Source organism: Cryptotermes secundus, unplaced genomic scaffold (genome assembly GCF_002891405.2).
Source record: "Cryptotermes secundus unplaced genomic scaffold, Csec_1.0 scaffold478, whole genome shotgun sequence".
Taxonomy (NCBI): domain Eukaryota; kingdom Metazoa; phylum Arthropoda; class Insecta; order Blattodea; family Kalotermitidae; genus Cryptotermes; species Cryptotermes secundus.
In genome coordinates, this window is record NW_019721767.1 from 1,050,164 (window position 1) to 1,070,118 (window position 19,955).

General features: G+C 35.6%; 2 protein-coding genes across 2 annotated transcripts in view; both read right to left on the reverse strand.

Moving 5' to 3' along the window:
- The window catches only part of LOC111875710, a 59,133-nt gene extending 51,518 nt beyond the window's left edge, over positions 1 to 7,615 (reverse strand). The window contains exons 1-4 of the mRNA XM_023872170.2: positions 6,932 to 7,615; positions 5,528 to 5,733; positions 4,598 to 4,792; positions 2,744 to 2,863 (exon numbers count right to left, since the gene is read on the reverse strand). Coding sequence (XP_023727938.1) covers positions 2,744 to 2,863; positions 4,598 to 4,792; positions 5,528 to 5,733; positions 6,932 to 7,025 — 615 coding nt within the window. The 5' untranslated portion in view covers positions 7,026 to 7,615. The remainder of the gene's footprint in view (positions 1 to 2,743; positions 2,864 to 4,597; positions 4,793 to 5,527; positions 5,734 to 6,931) is intronic.
- A 1,751-nt stretch (positions 7,616 to 9,366) lies between these two features.
- Positions 9,367 to 18,913, reverse strand: LOC117282055. The gene is made up of 3 exons (XM_033750183.1): positions 18,688 to 18,913; positions 16,061 to 16,198; positions 9,367 to 11,723 (listed from the first exon to the last, which is right to left on the reverse strand). Exons 1-3 carry the CDS (start codon positions 18,823 to 18,825, stop codon positions 11,664 to 11,666), a joined length of 336 nt encoding a protein of 111 aa, XP_033606074.1. The 5' UTR covers positions 18,826 to 18,913; the 3' UTR covers positions 9,367 to 11,663.
- Between the last annotated feature and the right edge of the window lie 1,042 nt (positions 18,914 to 19,955).

A 19,955-nucleotide genomic window follows, 5' to 3' on the forward strand; every position in this document is an offset into this window, starting at 1 on the left:
TAAGCTAAAATACCAGATACATTTAACATGCCTCTTACATTAAAAGTCATTTTAAGATGTTCTGGCATCATGAGAAAAGTATATTGACATCAGTTATTTCAATGACATTTTAAAGCTCATGTTCTGTGCTGAAATTAAGATGAACCAATATGGCTACCACATACTGAAACTCTATGTTTGAATCAAATACATGATCACAAAACAATTTCAAGATTTAAATCACTTTCTTTTTTATGCTTGTGTTATCTTTTTCATTCCTTCACCGGAATCCTAACCTTTTAACACATTTTGGTACTGTGAAATTAAGGCACGGATGTCAGCAATGCAACTATTTTAAATGAACTTCTGTATCATGTTAATTTTTTTTATATGAGGAAACTATGTTACTTCTGCTGGCCTAAAATGAGGCACAGTTAGGTGTCTCATTAATAGTGTGTTGCGGAGATAAATAATTAAGAAGGAAAATGTGTGGTTTACAGAAACTATAAAAATATCTTGTTTGGACTATAACCAGGTAAAAAAATGTATATCTCGGTGCTTTTGGGCAATAGAGTGCTCCTATAATTAAAGCAAATTACCGGTGTTACAATTGATCCATGCACATTGTTAATTAATGTCGATGAAAATCATTATATCCCAGAGGCATTGTGGGAACCAGCTACAACTCCTAATTCTTCTGCAAATTACTCAAGGCAGTCTCTTAGAGTGCTGACATTGCAGCCTGCCATAAATATCATCTCCAGGTAAGAGCATCAGATTCCAGAAAAGCTGTGAAGATAAATGGAATGGTTACACCTTTTATGATGATGTAGGAATTATTCAGGCAGGTGTCTTGGTCCTGCTGCTTGGAGCTAAGATAACAGTGCTTGACCAAAACTCCTAGAACACTATGGAAATTCTTCTACCTTTGTCAACCATAGCTAAAACTTGCATTAATTAATCTATTAACCTTCAAACGCCTGACATTTTAAATGATCGTAGGGTGAGCTGGATGCAGTTTACTTAAATGCTTGCTGCTGTTGTTGGGCATTTAAATAATTTTAGGCATTTTATTAAAAATTCTGTACCTAATACAATGTTTATGATAAAGGAATGGTATTAACTTTGTTATTATCAACAAAGAACACAGTGTCACGTATTATAACATAAAATTTGAAAATATTTAGACAAAAAGTTGTGCTCTATTTTTATTTTTGTAATTTTGATATGTACTGTTCAAAGGCATGCCTTGCTTCTTCACCAAGTAGTTCTGCATTATAAAATCATTCCTGCTTGTATCACTTCTGCAAGCTTGGTGTCATAAGACAGCTGGAAGAACTAAAAACCATATTTTGTTTTTCTGCTCATAAAGTTCATGTCTTTGCTACACTCTTCAGATATCAACTCCGTTGACTACAGGGACAGAAAAGAGAAAGTATGGGAATTCAGGAGAGACAGGAGAGAAAATTCTTTGTTTCATACATCACTGTCAAGCCCATCAATTGCAACTGCAAGAGAACATTTCCCTTTTTTATGGTCACAACCAACACTTGCATCATGGCTGGGATACACAGTGCACTCAGTTTTCTGTGTGTTCATAGTGAATTCGAATATCATAGTTTCATTTCATCATGCATTGGCAAAGAAACATCGTTTGGAAGACAATGAAATTGAAGGGCAGCTGAAGCGCAAGAAATGTGACATAGGAATGTGCATTCTAGGCGCTTCAAAGAGGGCCATAAAAGACGAGATTTAGTCAGATGGCAGGGAGGAGCCTATATACACATGAAGCAGATAACAAAAAAATGTATGTATATTGAAGTTTATTATATTTATAAATAATTATTTAGGATTGTTTGTGTGCTTCTACTAGTGGCGTTTAAATGCCCAAATGCATGAATATGTGTACTTTGGCCAGAATGAATATACTTTTCAGTGTACAAATATGTGCAATTTGGATGTAAATGTTTAAGATTAGGTTCTATGCCTGTCGCTGGGCCTCCATGACTAATCCGCAAGCACATTACATCTTTGTGTTAACTGGGCAGATATCACAAAGTTTTTATGGTGGTGAGGAAGAAGGAAAACAAATTCAGCGACCAACAGACAGCACCTGATGGTAAAAGTCGATTTGCATGAGTCATTCAGCAGTACCCAGTAATTCTGATAGCAGTTTGTGAAATCAGTGACTGACACTTAGATCACTGATGACTTCGGATAAATTAATCATTCATATGCAGGAAATCACTGTTCATTATGCAGGCTGTTAACAAAATAAATAAAGCAAGAATTTACTAGTGAGGCAATTATTCAGATAGGTGGTCCTTTTGGAAATCAAAGCAAAACTGGCGAATAAAAATGATTAAAGAAAATATATTTTTACGAACATACAAAAATCAATGCAATAAAATAACCACAAATTAGAAGAATGGAAGTAAAAGTACTGTACTTAAGATTTGAAAATAACAAGACAAATTATAAAAAGACCCCAACAAAAAAGCTAATAAAATCTAGAGCCATAAAATGGGTCAAATGCCAGAATCATGCAAAAATACAGGTACCTTCGAGGCTCTTAATCTGTGTACATGTGCATGTGGACATGCACACATGCATGCATGAATACACACACACCACACTCATTCCATTGCATACACTCCTATATATATCAAAGAAAAATATAAGTATAATGCACAAAAACAGTCTGTAACTCTGAGTTCTGTATCTGATAATGGTTTCATTAAGATGGACAAACTGCTGAACTTACTGTGGATCCTGAAGAAAATGGAATCTTATTTCTGTGACCAACAACTTCACAATTATGTATCCTCAGTTGCTTCTTTATTTGTAGTTTATGTTCATATTCTTCAACCTTCATAGTTAGTTCCTACATAATACAGAAGGAACAATAACAGAAGGAAATTAAAAGCATGAATTGAATATATTCTCTGAGATTTACAACATGAAAAACTTTACTGGCTCACACTGTTCATTCTGATAATAAAAATAATTCAAAGTGGTGAAAGTCCTGGTACCAAACTAGCCTAGCAATTACAGGGTAGATACTCGTACTTCAAATTGTATTTACTGGCAGGGACATATCGATTTTTGTTTCTCAACTTGAGCACAGCTGGTTTTCTAACGTGAAAATTATCCTATATATTAAATATAAATAGTCTTAAAGCTGTATATTATGCATATTATCACTCATTGGTGAAATATGGAATAATATATTGGGGAAATACATCAGACAGTCATAAGGTCTTTGTTATACAAAAGAAAATAATAAGAATAATAATGGGAGTAGGCCCAACTCATATATGTAGAGATCTATTTAAAAAGCTTGACATACTACCAATCCCATGTGCATATTTGCATTCATTGATGACATTTGTTGTTAATAATTTGGATAAGTTTCAGACCAATAACTCTGCATATGTGATTGGTACCAGAAGGAATGACCACCTTCACATACCTTCAACACATTTATCATCCTATCAGAGAGGGGTGTATTATTCAGGTGTCAAGTTATTTAACACACTGCCGTCAAATATCACAGTTTTAAAAAATGATAAAAAGCAATTTAGGTTTGTTTTACGAACTTATTTGCAAAGTAACATATTTTACTCTATTGATGAATCTGTCAAGCATGCAAGGGGCTCAAAAGTTAATAAATGGTCTGTGTGCGTGAATTATATATTGTTGAGACTTGCTTGTTGTGAGTGTAGTAGTAAGCATGATGTCTGTTTTTGTCATGAATTTTAATATTTAATAATGTAACTGTTTTAATCATACGGCTTGCCAGTGTGCGTGGAATGGCAAGGGGTGAATTTGACAGTGGTTTTTCCACGACCCATGTGTGTTGTCCTGACAACTTGGGCTATCTGTGAGAGGCCTGATTATATATTTTATTGGACAAAGGACAAATGATNCGAATTTGTCGAGCATGCAAGGGGCTCAGAAGTTAATAAATGGTCTGTGTACGTGAATTATATATTGTTGAGACTTGCTTGTTGTGAGCTGTTGTGTAACTGTTTTAATGATACAGCTTGCCAGTGTGCGTGGAATGGCAAGGGGTGAATTTGACAGTGGTTTTCCCACGACCCATGTGTGTTTTCCTGACAACTTGGGCTATCTGTGAGAGGCCTGATTATATATTTTATTGGACAAAGGATGAATGATGTGTAGTCTTCATGAATTTGTAATAAGTGACATGTTTCATATCCAGCCCAACAGGGAGATGATTGGATCCATGAAGTGAAAATAAATGTAAATGTAAATCTCCTTGCCACAATATTGTGACTGGTTTTGGGGCATATCTGATGTGTACTTTTGAAAGGGACAAAGTTATAACATGAAGTTGTTCACCTCCAGCTAATGCCAATATCTCATACCAAATTTCACCCAAAACCATTAAGCTGTTCTGTATTCATACACAGAGAGTACCTGTTATTTTTTCACTTCATGGAAGTACAAAAAAGTCTTTAAACGACTGAAACTCATTTATCTACTCGTAATATAAAGAATGACAATGATAGGTGCAAAATCTATCAAAGGTTCAGATGCAAGAGAACTACAATATTATTAATGGTTACGACACATCATTTAAAAGTGTTCATACCTGATATTTTTCATGCAGAATGTTAGAGATGTTACAGTCATCTGAGCACATGCTACCATGTTCCTTAAAGTCTACAATTTTGTTTGGTGTTAAAGACACTTTATCATTCTTTGTCCAGATCCCTAGTTGAGGAAACCCAGCATTTGAGAAGTCACTCACCATGAACTTTTCCACATCTTCATACTCTTCCATAACCTTAAAAGAATTATGAAATTTCAGAACACTTCTAAACATAAAATCAGAATTCATTTACGAGTACATGTAAAACAAGTCTTTGGGCATATGATAACTAACTCCATGAAACAGAATCCTTTCAAAGCTAAGAGTCACTCAGCCAGTTGAGAAACTCCATCATTTATGGAACCAGAAAGTTCATTACTGTAATCACAAGAGACAGTCAGGGCCGGATGAATCCAGTTCACATTCTCAAAAACTAATGATTTAAAACCCACTTAAGTATTACCCTCAAATCTTTGCCCAAATCCTGCTAACAGTCTCTTCTATTCAGGTTCTCTGAATAAACGTCTGAAGGCATTTCTCATAATTTGTGCACACTATATGCCCAGCTCATCTCATTCTCCTTGATTTGATAGCCCTAACATTATTTGGTGAAGAGAATTATGAAGTTCTGAATAACACAATAAAAGTACAGACGAAAACAGAAAGTCCTCTAGGCTGGAGTTGAATGGGGGATAATGCTTCACCATAAAAAAAAAAAACATGGTGTGTGGTACAAAGATATGTGGATGTAAGAAAGCAACAGTAAAACACAGACCATAAAACACTTTTAAAACATATTCCATATATAAACTACAACATAATATAAATCAGAGTACAAATGTAGGCCAAATTTTACTCTGAAACCTGGACAATATGATTACAGCATCAGGAAGTTAGATACAAAGAAAAGTGCATAAAGATATTTCATACCTTCAATCCTCTTTCCCTAGACAAAATTATGATTCCATTTCCAGACTCGATAATGTAAAATATGTTACATTTAAAGTCATATGTTGTGAAAATTGTTATACTCTTTGGATCAAAGACCGAGATTTCACAGATACCAACAATATGACAACCAGAAAATTCCAAAACTTCACCATGAACTGTACAAATTATAATTTCCACACCGGAACCTGGAATAACGGAAGAAAAACATGTACATTAATTTCAGCATATCAAACACATGGCTTACTTTTTCAGGGTGTTCTACTTTTCCAGTTTCATTAAGTCAAGCTTTATGCATCTTTACCCATATATACATACATTCAGGCTGTTGTGCTAAGCCCAGGGGACCATTTTATATTAGCAGAGCCTTTCATAAAAGAACACTGATACCAATACTGATTAGTCAAAAACTAACCAATGCTAGAACAAAGTTACCCTATCTGATCGTATCTTTTATGGAACCTGAAGGTTCATTACAATGGTCACAAGAGCATGCCAGGAGTTCGTATTCTGAGCAAGATCCATTTTCCTTTGTTTAGGACAGTAGCTTCAAATCTAGGGTTGATCAAGGCAGTACTGAAGCTGAAGAGCTATTGTAATAAGCATTACCCAAATTCAGTCTCCTCTTAATGTCCTCCTAAATTAAATTTTGATTTGTTACTGTCATTCCCAAATATTTTAATTATGTCACATTTTCAAAACATCTGTTACCTATCTTTATGTCATGATTTTGCCCTGCATTCTGGTGATGAGACAGCAACATATACTTAGTCTTCTCTGTGTTTACTTCTAGACCAACCTCCTTACTAGCATCAATTAAAGTTTTTTTTTATGGTATCTATGTTATCAGTACAGACCAACAGCTGAAATGTCCCATTTAATTGAGCCCGACATTGTTTTCCTGGACCTTCCTAATGGCATATTCTAAACCAAAGTTGAAANTGAGCCCGACATTGTTTTCCTGGACCTTCCTAATGGCATACTCTAAACCAAAGTTGAAAACCAGTGGCGATAAAGCATTTCCTTATTTTTTACCATTTTGGATATGAAAAGACAAAATTAGTATGACTTAAAGCAAGAGAAAGAACAAGAACGTTCGAGGCATATACCACTGAATAAATAAATTTCAGAAGGGTAATCAACCTAGAACAAACGTTGTAAACGATGAGAAGGATGATCTGCTTCCATATTCCCACATTTTGAATATGCGGAAGAATTACTTCTTTCTGCTATAGAATGTGCATTTAGTTAGTGATGTTAGGCATATGGTAATTAATACAGCTGAAATGAAATCTGACTTCTCAAGATGGACCCAGCTTTACGGGGTTGGTTAGTTACGTACATGCGACACGGAAACAAAAAGAAAGCTTGAAACACCATACTCACTTTTCAATATAGGCTTCTGCGCAACACAATAACACTTCGTTATAGTTACATACTTGGAAGGAATAAGTGTTTTCCAGAAATCCTTAACCTCCATCACTGCAGTAACTTATCACAAAACTTGAGCCACGAATACTTTCATTTTCGACGTTTACAAAGTGGCGCCATTTCTCCCGCAAGCAACATGGCCACAGATCAGCTGTTACATACCTGTCGTGGAATACTAAGTGTACATGGGTCGGTGGCATCAGTGGTAAAATCGGTTTAATTATCCACAGTGACATCAAGTATCACGCTGCCATCTAGCGCCAGATCTAGTTGAACTATGACGAGTTCGGTCTTTTGCGGTCTTTTGGGAAATAACGTTGTGTATCCCGGCGAAATCAACCACCGTTTCGGAAAAACATGGAAATCGCTTCCATGTTAAGGGTCGAACAAACTATACAATAAAAAATAATAAACTAGCATGCAGCACGAAGCAAGCATAGCAAATTGCGCGCATGAAAACGCAGATTATATTAAAGTCACATTGTGACCTGCGGTCAGCCAGACATTTTGTCTTGATGTTGAGTGTCATTGGCTCATGACCAGATACTAAACTTTATCAACCATAATACATGGTAATATTTTCGACATGCATATATAGTATATGCGATGCCTCTATCAGTCCATGCTTAGTACAGTAGGCTATGATAAATTTTATGTCACTTATGCTGCCATGGCAGCTTAGTCACAAGAAGCTTCACTGCCGCCAAGTTTAAGCCCATTATACTATGTCTGGCTTCACCTTGTCCAAAGTTGCGAACATTTCCAATTCTTGATTTTGTGCGGCTTCAACATGTTACCTGTATAATTTTGTTACATTATTATATAGTAGTTTGCATGCCATATATAAATTGTGAGCCAGCATGCACCTTGGAAAATTGTCAGCCGTGCTGAAAACTCTGCTTTGTAGCAATTGCAAATCCCCATGTGGTACAAACATTAATTATCGTGACTGATATTATCATAAATTACAAATGTGTTCCATACATCTTCTTTCAGACCATGGACCAAATCAAATTTATGTTGCAGATTTGTGATTGGTTCACATAAATAGTGGTCATAGAAGCTAGTGAAATCATGTTTTTTGAATGACAGGAATGATTTGTGTGTGCTTAATTCAAGGAATGAACCATAGATGCACTTAGAAGTCACTAGTGCATGTTTTTCCACTCTGTGAAACCCCTGCCATGGGGTGCTTCCTGTGAAAATCACGAATGACATGGATCAGCTCCTGTGGCTACTAATCATCCTTTATATCTAGGAGATATGAGTGTTTGACTCTTTCATATGATATGTCAATGATCTATGGGAATTTGGCAGGCAGTAGCACAGTATAATTCATTTGTCCACAATTTCCCACTAACCTTACTTATTATTTATATGTATGTATACATTCTCTTTGCATAAGAATGAGAAATTGCACAGAAAACAATACAGGCAATATGCTTTCAAATGTTTATTTCATGGGAAGCTCTATCTTCTGGGATTAACATCATGTAATCTGGTGAAAGTCAAGTTTGACTTTCACTGGATAGCAATGTGTTGTATCTCAAAAAGACAAAACTCTTCATCACCACTGCTGTGAGAACCTGTAATCGTAGAGTTATTTCATGTTGTGAAGGTGCTAGGGATGACATGGTGATATCTCAATTTTAGTATTTTTTTGAAGTCATTTTGAGCATCTTCAAAATTCTTTAGTGAGGGGTGAGCTGTGATCAGCACATGTGATTCCTTCCTTCCACAACAAAATTAAACTGCAATTTGATAACATCTCCTTTTTTATCAGGGGTTGTTGAAGGCTACCTTTACACAAAAGGCTAGCTTTCTTAGTTGCAAATAGGATAGCCATGAGAAAGGACCAGGTTCTTTTATAAGAACAGAAGTCATTATGTGCATGATTCTGATTGTGTGGCTTCATATTTCGTGCATACTCCAGACCTAGTTTTGAGAGCAAAGCAGTGATAGCAGAACCATCAATTTCAAGGTGGGGATGACAATGAATATGGTCATCTGTGATGAGGTCTTCTTGAGGAATCGGCCATGTAAAGGATGAAAATAATATCCAATGTTTCAAAGACTCTCCCTCTCAATTATCAGGGGTTGATATGATAAGTGATGTAGCTGCATATTGCATTTATTTCTGCAATGCTGTCCCAGCTGTCCCAACATGGACTGCTGTTGGAAAAGTGGGCAGAGTCAAGTGACCAGCAATGTCCCATCCCGGCATCATCTGCTCAGGAAGCAGTGAATGGAACCAGGCAGTCAGTCATCAAAATCCATGTTACTGTCCTTGACATTCTGGAATGATAGCTGTCACTGGCTGTTTGCTGCAACATTCTGCAATGGTCATCCCTTCCTGAAGCATGGTGGTGGGCAGGTAACTTATGAATGGATGTAAAATGAATTCCATATTGCTGTTGAAGTTGTGAAACTGCAGCTGGACCTCAATAGCCTCTTTCCGTAAATGGTCCACATAGCCTGTCATTCTAGACAGTATTATGGTGTCCTTAAAGTTCATCTGATGCTCTACTCTTTGTGTTGCTCTGCCATTGCTGGAGCTTCCATCATATAAGCTTTGCATGTCTGCTGTGTTGTCATTGTCCTTGGGCTGACAATTGATAGTACTTTAACATGGAAGGAACATATCAAACAAATAGCCAGCAAATTGAGCTTGGCTTGTTATGCTATAAGAGTTTTAGTCTCAATATTGTCCCTAGAGAGCTTATTGATGATACATAATGCCTACGTTCATTCTATAATGTCATATGGCATAATATTCTGGGGATATTCAACATATAGTACACAAATATTTAAAATTCAGAAAAGAATAATTAGGGTGATAATGAAAGCAGGAAATAGGGACACTTGTCGGCCTTTATTTAAGAAATTAAACATTCTTCCTTTTTATTCACAGTATATATTTTCAGTATTGGTCTTCATAGTTAAAAACATGGACAAGTATGTAGCAAATTCAGATATTCATAACATTTATACGAGACAAAGATACAAACTACATTATCCAACTTATAAATCAACCAGGGCTCAAAAGGGAGTATCTAACACTGGAATTAGAATATTTAACAAATTAACAAATTACCACATAGAATAAAAATTTTTTCACAAGATTTAAATAAATTCAAATATTCCCTTAAAAATTTTTGCAGGTGGGCTCTTTTTATTCTCTAGATGAGTATTATGAATGGGAAATAAGAGATGATTGTATTAATTACAGATAAATGAATCAACACTAGTTATTTTTAAAACTTCTATTGTAGGATACCTATACTTCTTTAGTTATGATTTTACTGTTATAGACAATGTTAATATGTATTTCATTATGATAATAAGTAGCAGTGCAAGTGTTACATGCATGTTCTATTTAATTATTTAATTGCAGGTGGGCTCTTTTTATTCTTTAGGTGAGTATTATGAATGGAAAACAAGGGATGATTGTGCTAATTACAGATAAATAAAACTACACTAGTCATTTTTAAACTTTTATTGTAAGATGCCCATAACTCTTTGGATATGATTTTGCTCTGTTATTGACAATGTTGATATGTATTTTGTTATGATAATAAGTTGCAGTGCGAGTGTTATATGCATGCTGTGTTTAGTTATAGCATTGTATCAACAGTTGTTGCAGCAATGGTTGTGGATATGTTGTAATATCTTAATGACGTTGTCCTCTGGATTAATTTTATTGTAACTAGGCCTTTGACGTGTTCTATATCTGGTGGCGCCATCGCCAATGTAGATCTGATGAACAAAATAAATTGAATTGAATTGAATTACTGAGTGCAGGAAATTAAAGTGTGTATGAGGTTTTGGTGGTCTCTAACAGAATACTCCAGTTTCTGAATATTGGTCAACTGGGTCAAAAGTTGAAAAGAAGGGACCACACAGACACACTGACATGCACTCAGTCACCATGACATGATAAGACTACATTCTTTCCTTACTCTCACCCTGAAGAGGCAGTAAATTCCTCCAAAATGTTGATGTCATAATGCAGAAGATCTCAATACAAAAGAAAGTTGGTTTAAGATGATCAGATTTACATCTTGCTGAGTGTCATAAAGATTGGCCATCTTTTTCAGAATTTATTAAAGATACAAATGCATACAGACTGTACAGTTTGCCTGGTTAGGCTGTTTTTCCTTTAAAAACCAACACAGAAATATCACTTCATTTATGGCAAAAGCAAAATTATAAAGCAGGAATGTAAGAGACCAATGGACATCTTTGCTTTGCTAAATAACCTTTCACCAAATTAAGTATCCCTAACACTATGCATGACCCAGCCTTATACATACAAAGTAATTCTCAATTTCACTTATAACCAGATGTTTTGTGTGTGTGTGTGTGTGCTGGTGATGCTGCTGAATTACTGCTTTATAGACCAGTATCCTTAATCTTCACAGTTGAGGACACTACCTACATTTGATAATACCTCATTCTGTATTTTATAAATATTTGCCATACCCTGGGGAAAATTGTCTCTTCCAGCTAATACTGAACTACTGTTATCTCAGATAAGGTTCTGCTCCTAAAGTACTGTACTCCAATTCACAAAGTTCACTTTGTGTGCAAACTGATGTGTTTAAAGAAGCCTGGCTTATAATTCTGATGCATATGACATAATGTCTTTAATTCACCACTTAAAATTTCTTATTTCTCACTGTATTTCCTAAGCCTTCATATTTAACATCAGTTCACTGGTTGCAGTAGCCATCAGTTGGCACATCATCTGAAAGGAATTATATTTATTGAAAGATAAGTTAATACACAGAAAGAATTTGGGTAGAGTATGAAGAAAGCAGTCTTCTGGGATTTGGCACCGTGTATATGTGGTGTTAACCGACGGTCAAGCACCGTGTCTCACGGTGTTGTCGCTTGCAGATTTACTTATACTTCTTCAACCCTGAAGATGGGGGCGATACGTTCCTCCGAAACGTCGGTTAACACCACATATACACGGTGCCAAATCCCAGAAGACTGCTTTCTTCATAGTCACCGCCGTGAAAGCCTCAAATCTTACTTGGGTAGAGTATGTTTTGGATTTAGAAGAGAGAGTAATGTGGCGGTGGCAAAGAAAATAATTTGTATTATGCTTGTTTCTAAACTGGGAAATAAAACCATCTGTAGTAACATCTGTGGAATTTTGCTTTTATTAATATTAAACAATCAGAAAGATGTGCATATGACCTTTGTGCATAGCATCTTCCTGGGAGTAAAGCGCGGCCGGCGCGTAAGGCTGACAACCTTACCGCCATCTGTGAGCCGATTGTCTAGATAATGTGGGACCCTCAACGTCTCACAACCCACTGGGCCTCCATAGCCTATTACAGGGATAGCTTTGCCTTTTTTTTTTTTAATATTAAACATAATTTAGTATTCCAGTGTACTGAGACAAATGCTGATAATTTCTGTATCTGGTAAATATTAGAGAAAAAATAAAATTATAACAGTACAGTACAGCCACTCTTAGACTTATCTTCTCTTAACAAACTGAAATGTAAAAGTAAAGGTAAATGCAAATGCACAATTCCACAAAGATATATATGGAGGAGTGCAGGCATAACTCCCCCATTCTCAACCTCAGTACTAGATGCAGTACAGCAGACAGCTTCATGCTCCACCTGCTTTACCCCCAAGGAAAGACCCCCTGGTATCCATTGGATAGGAGGTTAGATGGGCCCCAGAGAAGAGAAAAATCTCTTGCTCTTGTCAGGAATCAAACTTAATTCCTGGACATGCAGCCTATAGCCTAGTCACTACTCTGATTGAACTATCACATCTCCTGTAGTATACAAATTTTAATTATCCAGAAATGCCCTGGTCAACTATGAAGGTGCTTTTAAGTAAATTACTGATACATTTCAAATTTGTGGAAGTATGCTTCATCCCATAATGTTATAATTGTGATCTAGATCATACAGTCAGAAATAACCAAACAATTGCAAAGACTGGATCAGATGTAGATGAAGAGACAGTTGGATGAATAGAAAGATGGATCCATAAAACAGAGAGATTAGGCAGACAGATAGGTACATATACTATATATATATATATATATGTAGATAAATAGATAAATATGTGAAGAGACATATAAACAGACAGACTGGGTGAGAGAGAGTGGGACAGACTGAACTGGTGGAGGGCAGACAGACATATAGCTGATGGATAGACAGATAAGTAGTTAGGTACTTGGATTGGCAGATAGCCAGGAAGGCAGATATGTTACATTCATTCCATAGATACTGGATATTTAGTATGTCTATATAAATAAACAAAATAAGCAAGTCATAGCAGAAAAATAAAAGTTGCATAATACACTTGATTTTTACACAAATCAGAAAATTCTTATCATTATTTCAGTGTAAGTTTAAAAATTCTGTACACAATTGATAAGGTGTCACATAATGTTAACTAATGCCAATTGAAATTGTCTTCTTTTAATGAGAAGTTTTGTAATTCTTACAGGGAGTTTGTTAAACAACTGAATTCTTGTATAATATATACCCAGTCAGTACACTGTAAGATGAGCACTTGGTTTTGTGGATGTAGTTTTAATGATGTATGTGGCTAGTGTTGATTTTATAAACCTCTGAATCTGTCTGAAGTATTGTATAGTTATTGATTATAAATCTCATTAAGGCAAATAAATATTCAGAGGGAAATGTTAGTGTGCAACATCTCTTAAATAAGCTTCAACACGATTCCCTTCTTTAGCACTGCCCAGTATTCTATTATCTTCTTCTGCAAAAGCATTTATGTGTAACTATTAGCTGAATTTCCATATGAGGTGACTGAGTAAAATTATGTAAATGACACTGATAAAAGATTTTGAGATTCTCACAGCTTCTGGGATATAACGTCATGTAGTCTGTTGAAAGTCAACTGATGCTTCAGACAAACATGTTGCCTTCATCTTCAGGGTCTAAGAAAAAGCCAAGCTAGAAATCAGTGTCTGCTTTCACGCTGATTTCTTGCTTGGCTTATTCTTTGCCATCAAAGATGGAGGTGACACGTTCCTCCAAAATTTCGGCCGACTTTCAACAGACTATATAGCATTATATCTCTGATGATAGAACACCTCACTAATAAAAGATTTCTCATTGCAGAGGACATTGAAGTTAATTGTGATGGTATCTGGTCTATGTGACTTCCCACTTTAATTTAATTAAATTTGGAAACCAAGGAAATGGTAGTTCTGGTTTCCTATACAAATTTATCATAATGAAATTTATTCATATCAGTTGAGGGTTTCATATTGCTTACAGATTTTATGAAATTTGTTTCATCAAAATTGAAATTGAGTTCAGTGTCCATAAACAAATTGTTCATAAAAGTAAATATATCGTTTGATAATTTCCACAACCATTTCCATCAGATACGTGGATTATAATACTGGTATAGTAGGAGGTAAGAGCATGTCAGTTAATCAAAATCATGGACAAAACATACTACAATAATAGCTAATAAATGAGTGATTCATTTTAATAACTAAATGTCATCTTTTTACAAAAATATATTGGTTGTGAAACATAGCTAAAATGCAAACCTATGTTATAGAAGGTAAAGTTGTCCCTGTGCTTAATTAACTAAGCACTACACCATGAAGGCATATGGGGGAGTGGATATATAGATCCACATTTTCTTGACCATGGCACTAGCTGGAGGTGAGTGGTTGGCTTCACACTCCTGCCACTTTACCCCTGGGGAAGGAGCCCCTGGTACCCATTGGATAGGAGGCTGGGTGGGCCCCAGAGCCGGTCTGGTCAATATAGAGAAGAGAAAATTCTGACCCAACCCGGACTCGAACTCATACCACTCGATTATCCAGCATGTAGGCAGTCACTATAATGACTGTAGTACCCATGTGTTATAAGGAAGTAGAAAGAGAAGAAAATATTTGTTTTGTGACTTATGCCTCTAGGTGTGGGCTTTTACCCATCATGGTATTACTCTCAGGTGGGAGAGCCCCAAGATGTGCATAGTCCCTGGGTAAACTTGGCCTAAAAATGATTTAGAATGAATGACAGACATGGATATACTTGTACAATACTGTAAAAGTGTCATGTATCATATTCCACAAAATCTGTCAAAGAATTTAATTGATATTCTTCCAGAAAATGTGGGAATTCTACCTTAATCAGGAGAGATGAAAAGTCCATCTAAAAAATTTCAAAGAAGTGATTGTTTTTTGCCTCTGACTAAACTTTTTGTTAAATGTAGTAAATGTAAATGGGAGTTTTTTACAGCATTTTACCACATGCTTTGTAAATATTTGGATAAAAATTACAGTTGCAAGATATTTAATAATCAGATTCACAGTGACATTCTGAGGTATTTAATTTGCTCCTAACTTTCTGGACTATAACTGATATTCTTACGCATAATGATAATTTCAATTTCTTGAAACTTACAAAAATATCTTGTGGTATTAAATTATAGAATAATTGTTAGCATCGTCCAGTGTGATTTAATTTGTAGATATTTATTGCCCTTACATGTTTCAGTCACATCACCATCTTCAGAAGGCATAAGATCAACATATTTAGGACCTACTATTAGAAAGTTCTTGAACATGTTGGTCTTATGCCTTCTGAAGATGGTCACATGATCGAAACATGTAAAGGCAATAAATATCTATAAATTTAGTCACACTGGACGGTGTTAAAAATTATTCTATAATCTATTTTAATAGTGTGACCAACCAGAATGAATTAAGTTTCTTGTGGTATTGTTTGTATACCTCCTCCTGGACTTCTACCTAAACATGGTGGAGAGAAGTGTGCGCTCTGATCTCCCAGAGAGCTATGCCAATGGGGTGGTAAGCTCCAGATAAGGATACCCATGCTAGGCAGGTTAAGGGGTAGGGGATAGATGAAAGGTAGCCCTTGGCCCTCCAGGAGCTACCTCATGAAATAACATGTGTTAGTATACTTAATGACAGATGCTGGATGGAGAAGAATGGGCATTTGTTGCAAAGGAAGCCAAGGTCCTTGAGGACCATAGAGTGAAGGAGTAAGTGTTATTTACATAACTATGAAAATAAACATCACAGAGACTCAACATTACCTTGCAAGCTCTTTCCTTGTTTAGTTCTGGGCTCCTCCTTTCAACAAAATGATTCAGAGGTATTGCTATTGAAATAGGAAGCATACTATAAAACCATAAAGTAACCAACAGCAAAAATACTGTTTTCACCACACTAATCTGTAACAGTAACAAAATATTTCATCATTAATGAAAAGTTATTAACACTTCACTATAAATAAGAAAAGAGGTGAAGATGCTTAACCTTTTAAAGTATGAAGCTTTCTAAGTAAAACAGGTGGTCATACCAGGCTGAAGACCTGGTGGGTCAGTTTCATGCAAATGTCATACCCAGGACCAGAGCCATTCTTTCTAGCTTGGGTTTCAAAATAAATATCCCTGTTAATTTGCAGTAAGTATGCAAGTTATAATGTAACCTTTGGAAGGTGCAGCAGCCCTGCAGCCCTGGCAAATCTGGCTTATGCAGGGAAGAACTGCAAGGCTCATTCTCAGATTAAGCATTATTTTAAATGATGTGCATACAAAGGAGTAGGCTCGGGCTATGGTTCCATCTGCACTAGACTAGGAAAGCCCCAGAAGAATCATCTAAATTCTGAAGTCAGTCTGTACTTCAAAGAAATCTCACTGTGTCCCTATACTAAAATTTATTAATGCTGTTTGGTGAAATGTTTTCTGGCTATTGTAAGAATCATACATGAGTCATAAATAGACTTTAGGCAAAATACAGATCTATTTTTATGTTAAAATAGGTGGTACATACAGTCTCTACTGTTTTTTTAAAATATTAAGGATATCATGTTTATTATGTTTATTGTATTCACAACTTTTCTTTATTAATGTTGATCTTATGATGAAGAACTTTGCTAGCAAGTTATGTTAGCTGTTTGAATGCATGTTTATTCATATTGTAGTTATTCATCTTTGCTCCTTGTATTACATATCTGAGCTCTGTTACTGTTCTGCATAGTACATATTTTATGTTTTATATGGCACTTATATGTCCATAAAGAAAGAGTATTTGCCTTATCATATGTGTATTAGGGTAACAATTGTGCACACATATTTATATGCAATTATAAATTTGAAAGTTAAAACTCCACAAAGAATGTACATTGCTTTTGTTGTTACAGTGGTTTATTATAGACTTGTACTGTTGCTATTATTTGATGTAACCAGAACACAGTGTAATCACCTAAAAGTGCCATTATAAGTGTCATACATCCATTTTAGATAAACAGCTTTATGAACTAAAAGAACCCATGTAAATTAAACTAATTAAGAAACGTGTTCTATAACCGGAGGTGCCATCGCCAAATGTAGATCTGATGAACAAAAATAAATTGAAATTGTAATTGAAAATAAGTCCCAAAGTTAATATTGATTATTCAGTGCCAAAGACTGCTAGGTAAAGATAGGGATTTATTTTTTAATACACTCCAGAATGAACTGTCACACTAGTAATGTGATCCTGTGAATACTACTACATACTGACCTATTAATTATCAGCACTGAGAGATACACAGTACTTGTTTCACATTCTTTCAAATAAATATCAAAAGAGTCAGCTGATGATGCTGACAGCTAAAACAAATGAGATGTCTCTAGGGTTTCCTTTTGGTGAAACACAATGGTGTATTAAACTGATGCTTCTTTCCTTAAGAACAAAAATAAAATGTCAACGACTTCTTAATTAAACTTAGGATATAATGGAAACTGAAATAAATATACTTCTTTGTATAACCTCTGTTGGCCATGCACTGCATTACTGTAATTATGCACAAGTGTGTGAACCAGACAGCCAAGCATTTTATCTTCTTAATACTAACTGTTACTCCTTAAATAAAATATTGCTACCAGCCCTGCAGTATGAAAGGAAATAAAATGTACTGTTCTGTTTCCAGGGGTTGCATAAGCCCATGTAACCCCCCCCCCCTTTTCAAAAACAAAATGACTCTCTCAAAACTCCATTACAATTAATAACAAAACTTCTAGGCACTGTGATGGAAACCATCATTGATAATTTAACCCTTAAAATGGCTGTTTTTACATTGTTGAATAACGTGTTTCGATGAGGGGCAATTAATGGTCATGGTAAGAACAAAGGAGAAGCTGGAATTATTTTTGTTCAACAAAAATCCGAAAGTAGGATTGTGGAATGTGTCACCCCAGCTGGCCTCTTGGTTCCCCTGTGCTATTGTACTAGCCCTAAATGAGTAATTTCCTCTCTTCATGTTCTGCAGTGTGCCACAGGAAGAAGGGGGTTACAAGATACATTTTTAAAAAATTAATTTTCAAAAACTCAGTTGTAGTTGCCACTTCGGAACTTCTGTGGTAATAATATTTGCATTTTGTTAACTTCATGAAGATCTGATGATTCAATCATTCTATTTTTTAATAGAGATTACATGAGCAAATGTTCATCTTCTCTTCCCCTGTCATCATAGTACAGATTTTTCGCAGTGAAACTCTTCCATTAGTATGTGTGTGTGTTCTTGCTTGTACTCAGGATGATCAGTCTGAAGTGTGCCAGATGAACACTACCCTGTTTACAAGTAAGATATCACACAAAGTAAACTGAACTGAATTCACAACATCCCCCAGCTTTTAAATGTAACTGAATACAGTACAAAATTATTCAACCTGCTTACCTGGTGCCAGCTAAGTTTGTCTTGAGGGATGGGTATTGTGCCACCTTCAGCATCATTCCAAGTTGAATCGACAGTATTTGTTGTGAGCAGCAGCATGAGGAATGTTAGTTTTATGAGAAGCTTGTACAAAGCTACCATAATGTGTCCTGGCCTGTAATGTTTTGCAAATTATAGCATATATTCTGAATAACATATGTATATATACATATATTTTTAAATTTGCTTAGTGGGCGGTGGAGTCCAACTGGGTCCACTCGGCACTTCGGCCATTGATTGGCTTATTGTAGTCTGCCCCGGGTGATTATGATGATGGAGAATTTGGTGGAATGAAGATTGGCAGGGGAAACTGAAGTACTCGGAGAAAACCCGCCCCAGCACCACCTGGGCTGCCACGGTGGGATGCCAGTGACTAACCACTTGAGCTATGGCGCGGCCTTACATATGTATATGGTTGAATGGATATATGAATTCCTGCATATCATGTTAACATGGAAAGACTCCAGTCTTACTGCATACTAGCTGGACATATTAAGATAATTATGGACTATACTTAAATTATTTTATTGTGATTTTTAGCACATCAAAAGAGTTACAAAAATTTGTTCACTGTATTCTGTAACCTTCTGGTGCCTGTAATAACCATTTATAAGCCATATAATCAGGTATAATAGGGTTTTCAGAAAAAGTACAGAATGAAGAGCTTCATAGTTCATAACCTTCACCAAATATTATAAGGATGATCAAATCAGAGAGGGTGAGGTGGGTAGGACATGTAAAATGTAAGAGGATGTTGAGCTGTGTATACAAATATCTCATCTATCTGATAATAAATTGTTTCTTTAAAAAAATTTGCTTTTAAATGTATTATCAAGATCTGCATAAATGTGGCAGTAGAAGTGTACTGTATGGGTATGAGTGATATGAAATTCAAATCAAAACTGGTTTATTAATGTACAACATCTCCTAGCAAATTTATTTTTCTTGTAACATACTCAGAATTACAGGCTATAGTAATATAACTGTTTCAAATTTAGGATTATTTTTTCTTCTGTCCAAAAATATTTTTGTTTCTTTACAATCATTCATCAGAATCAATTATTTCTCTGCAAGAATGCCTCAAGCTGCTATTCCAACACTGCAGCAGACACTAAGGAAGCACAGAAATCACACAATACAGCAATCTTCATGAAACATTTTTACATCTTCTCAGAAATATGGGCATATCAACCTTTGGTCACTAAGAGGCACCATGCCTGTAAGGAAAAATG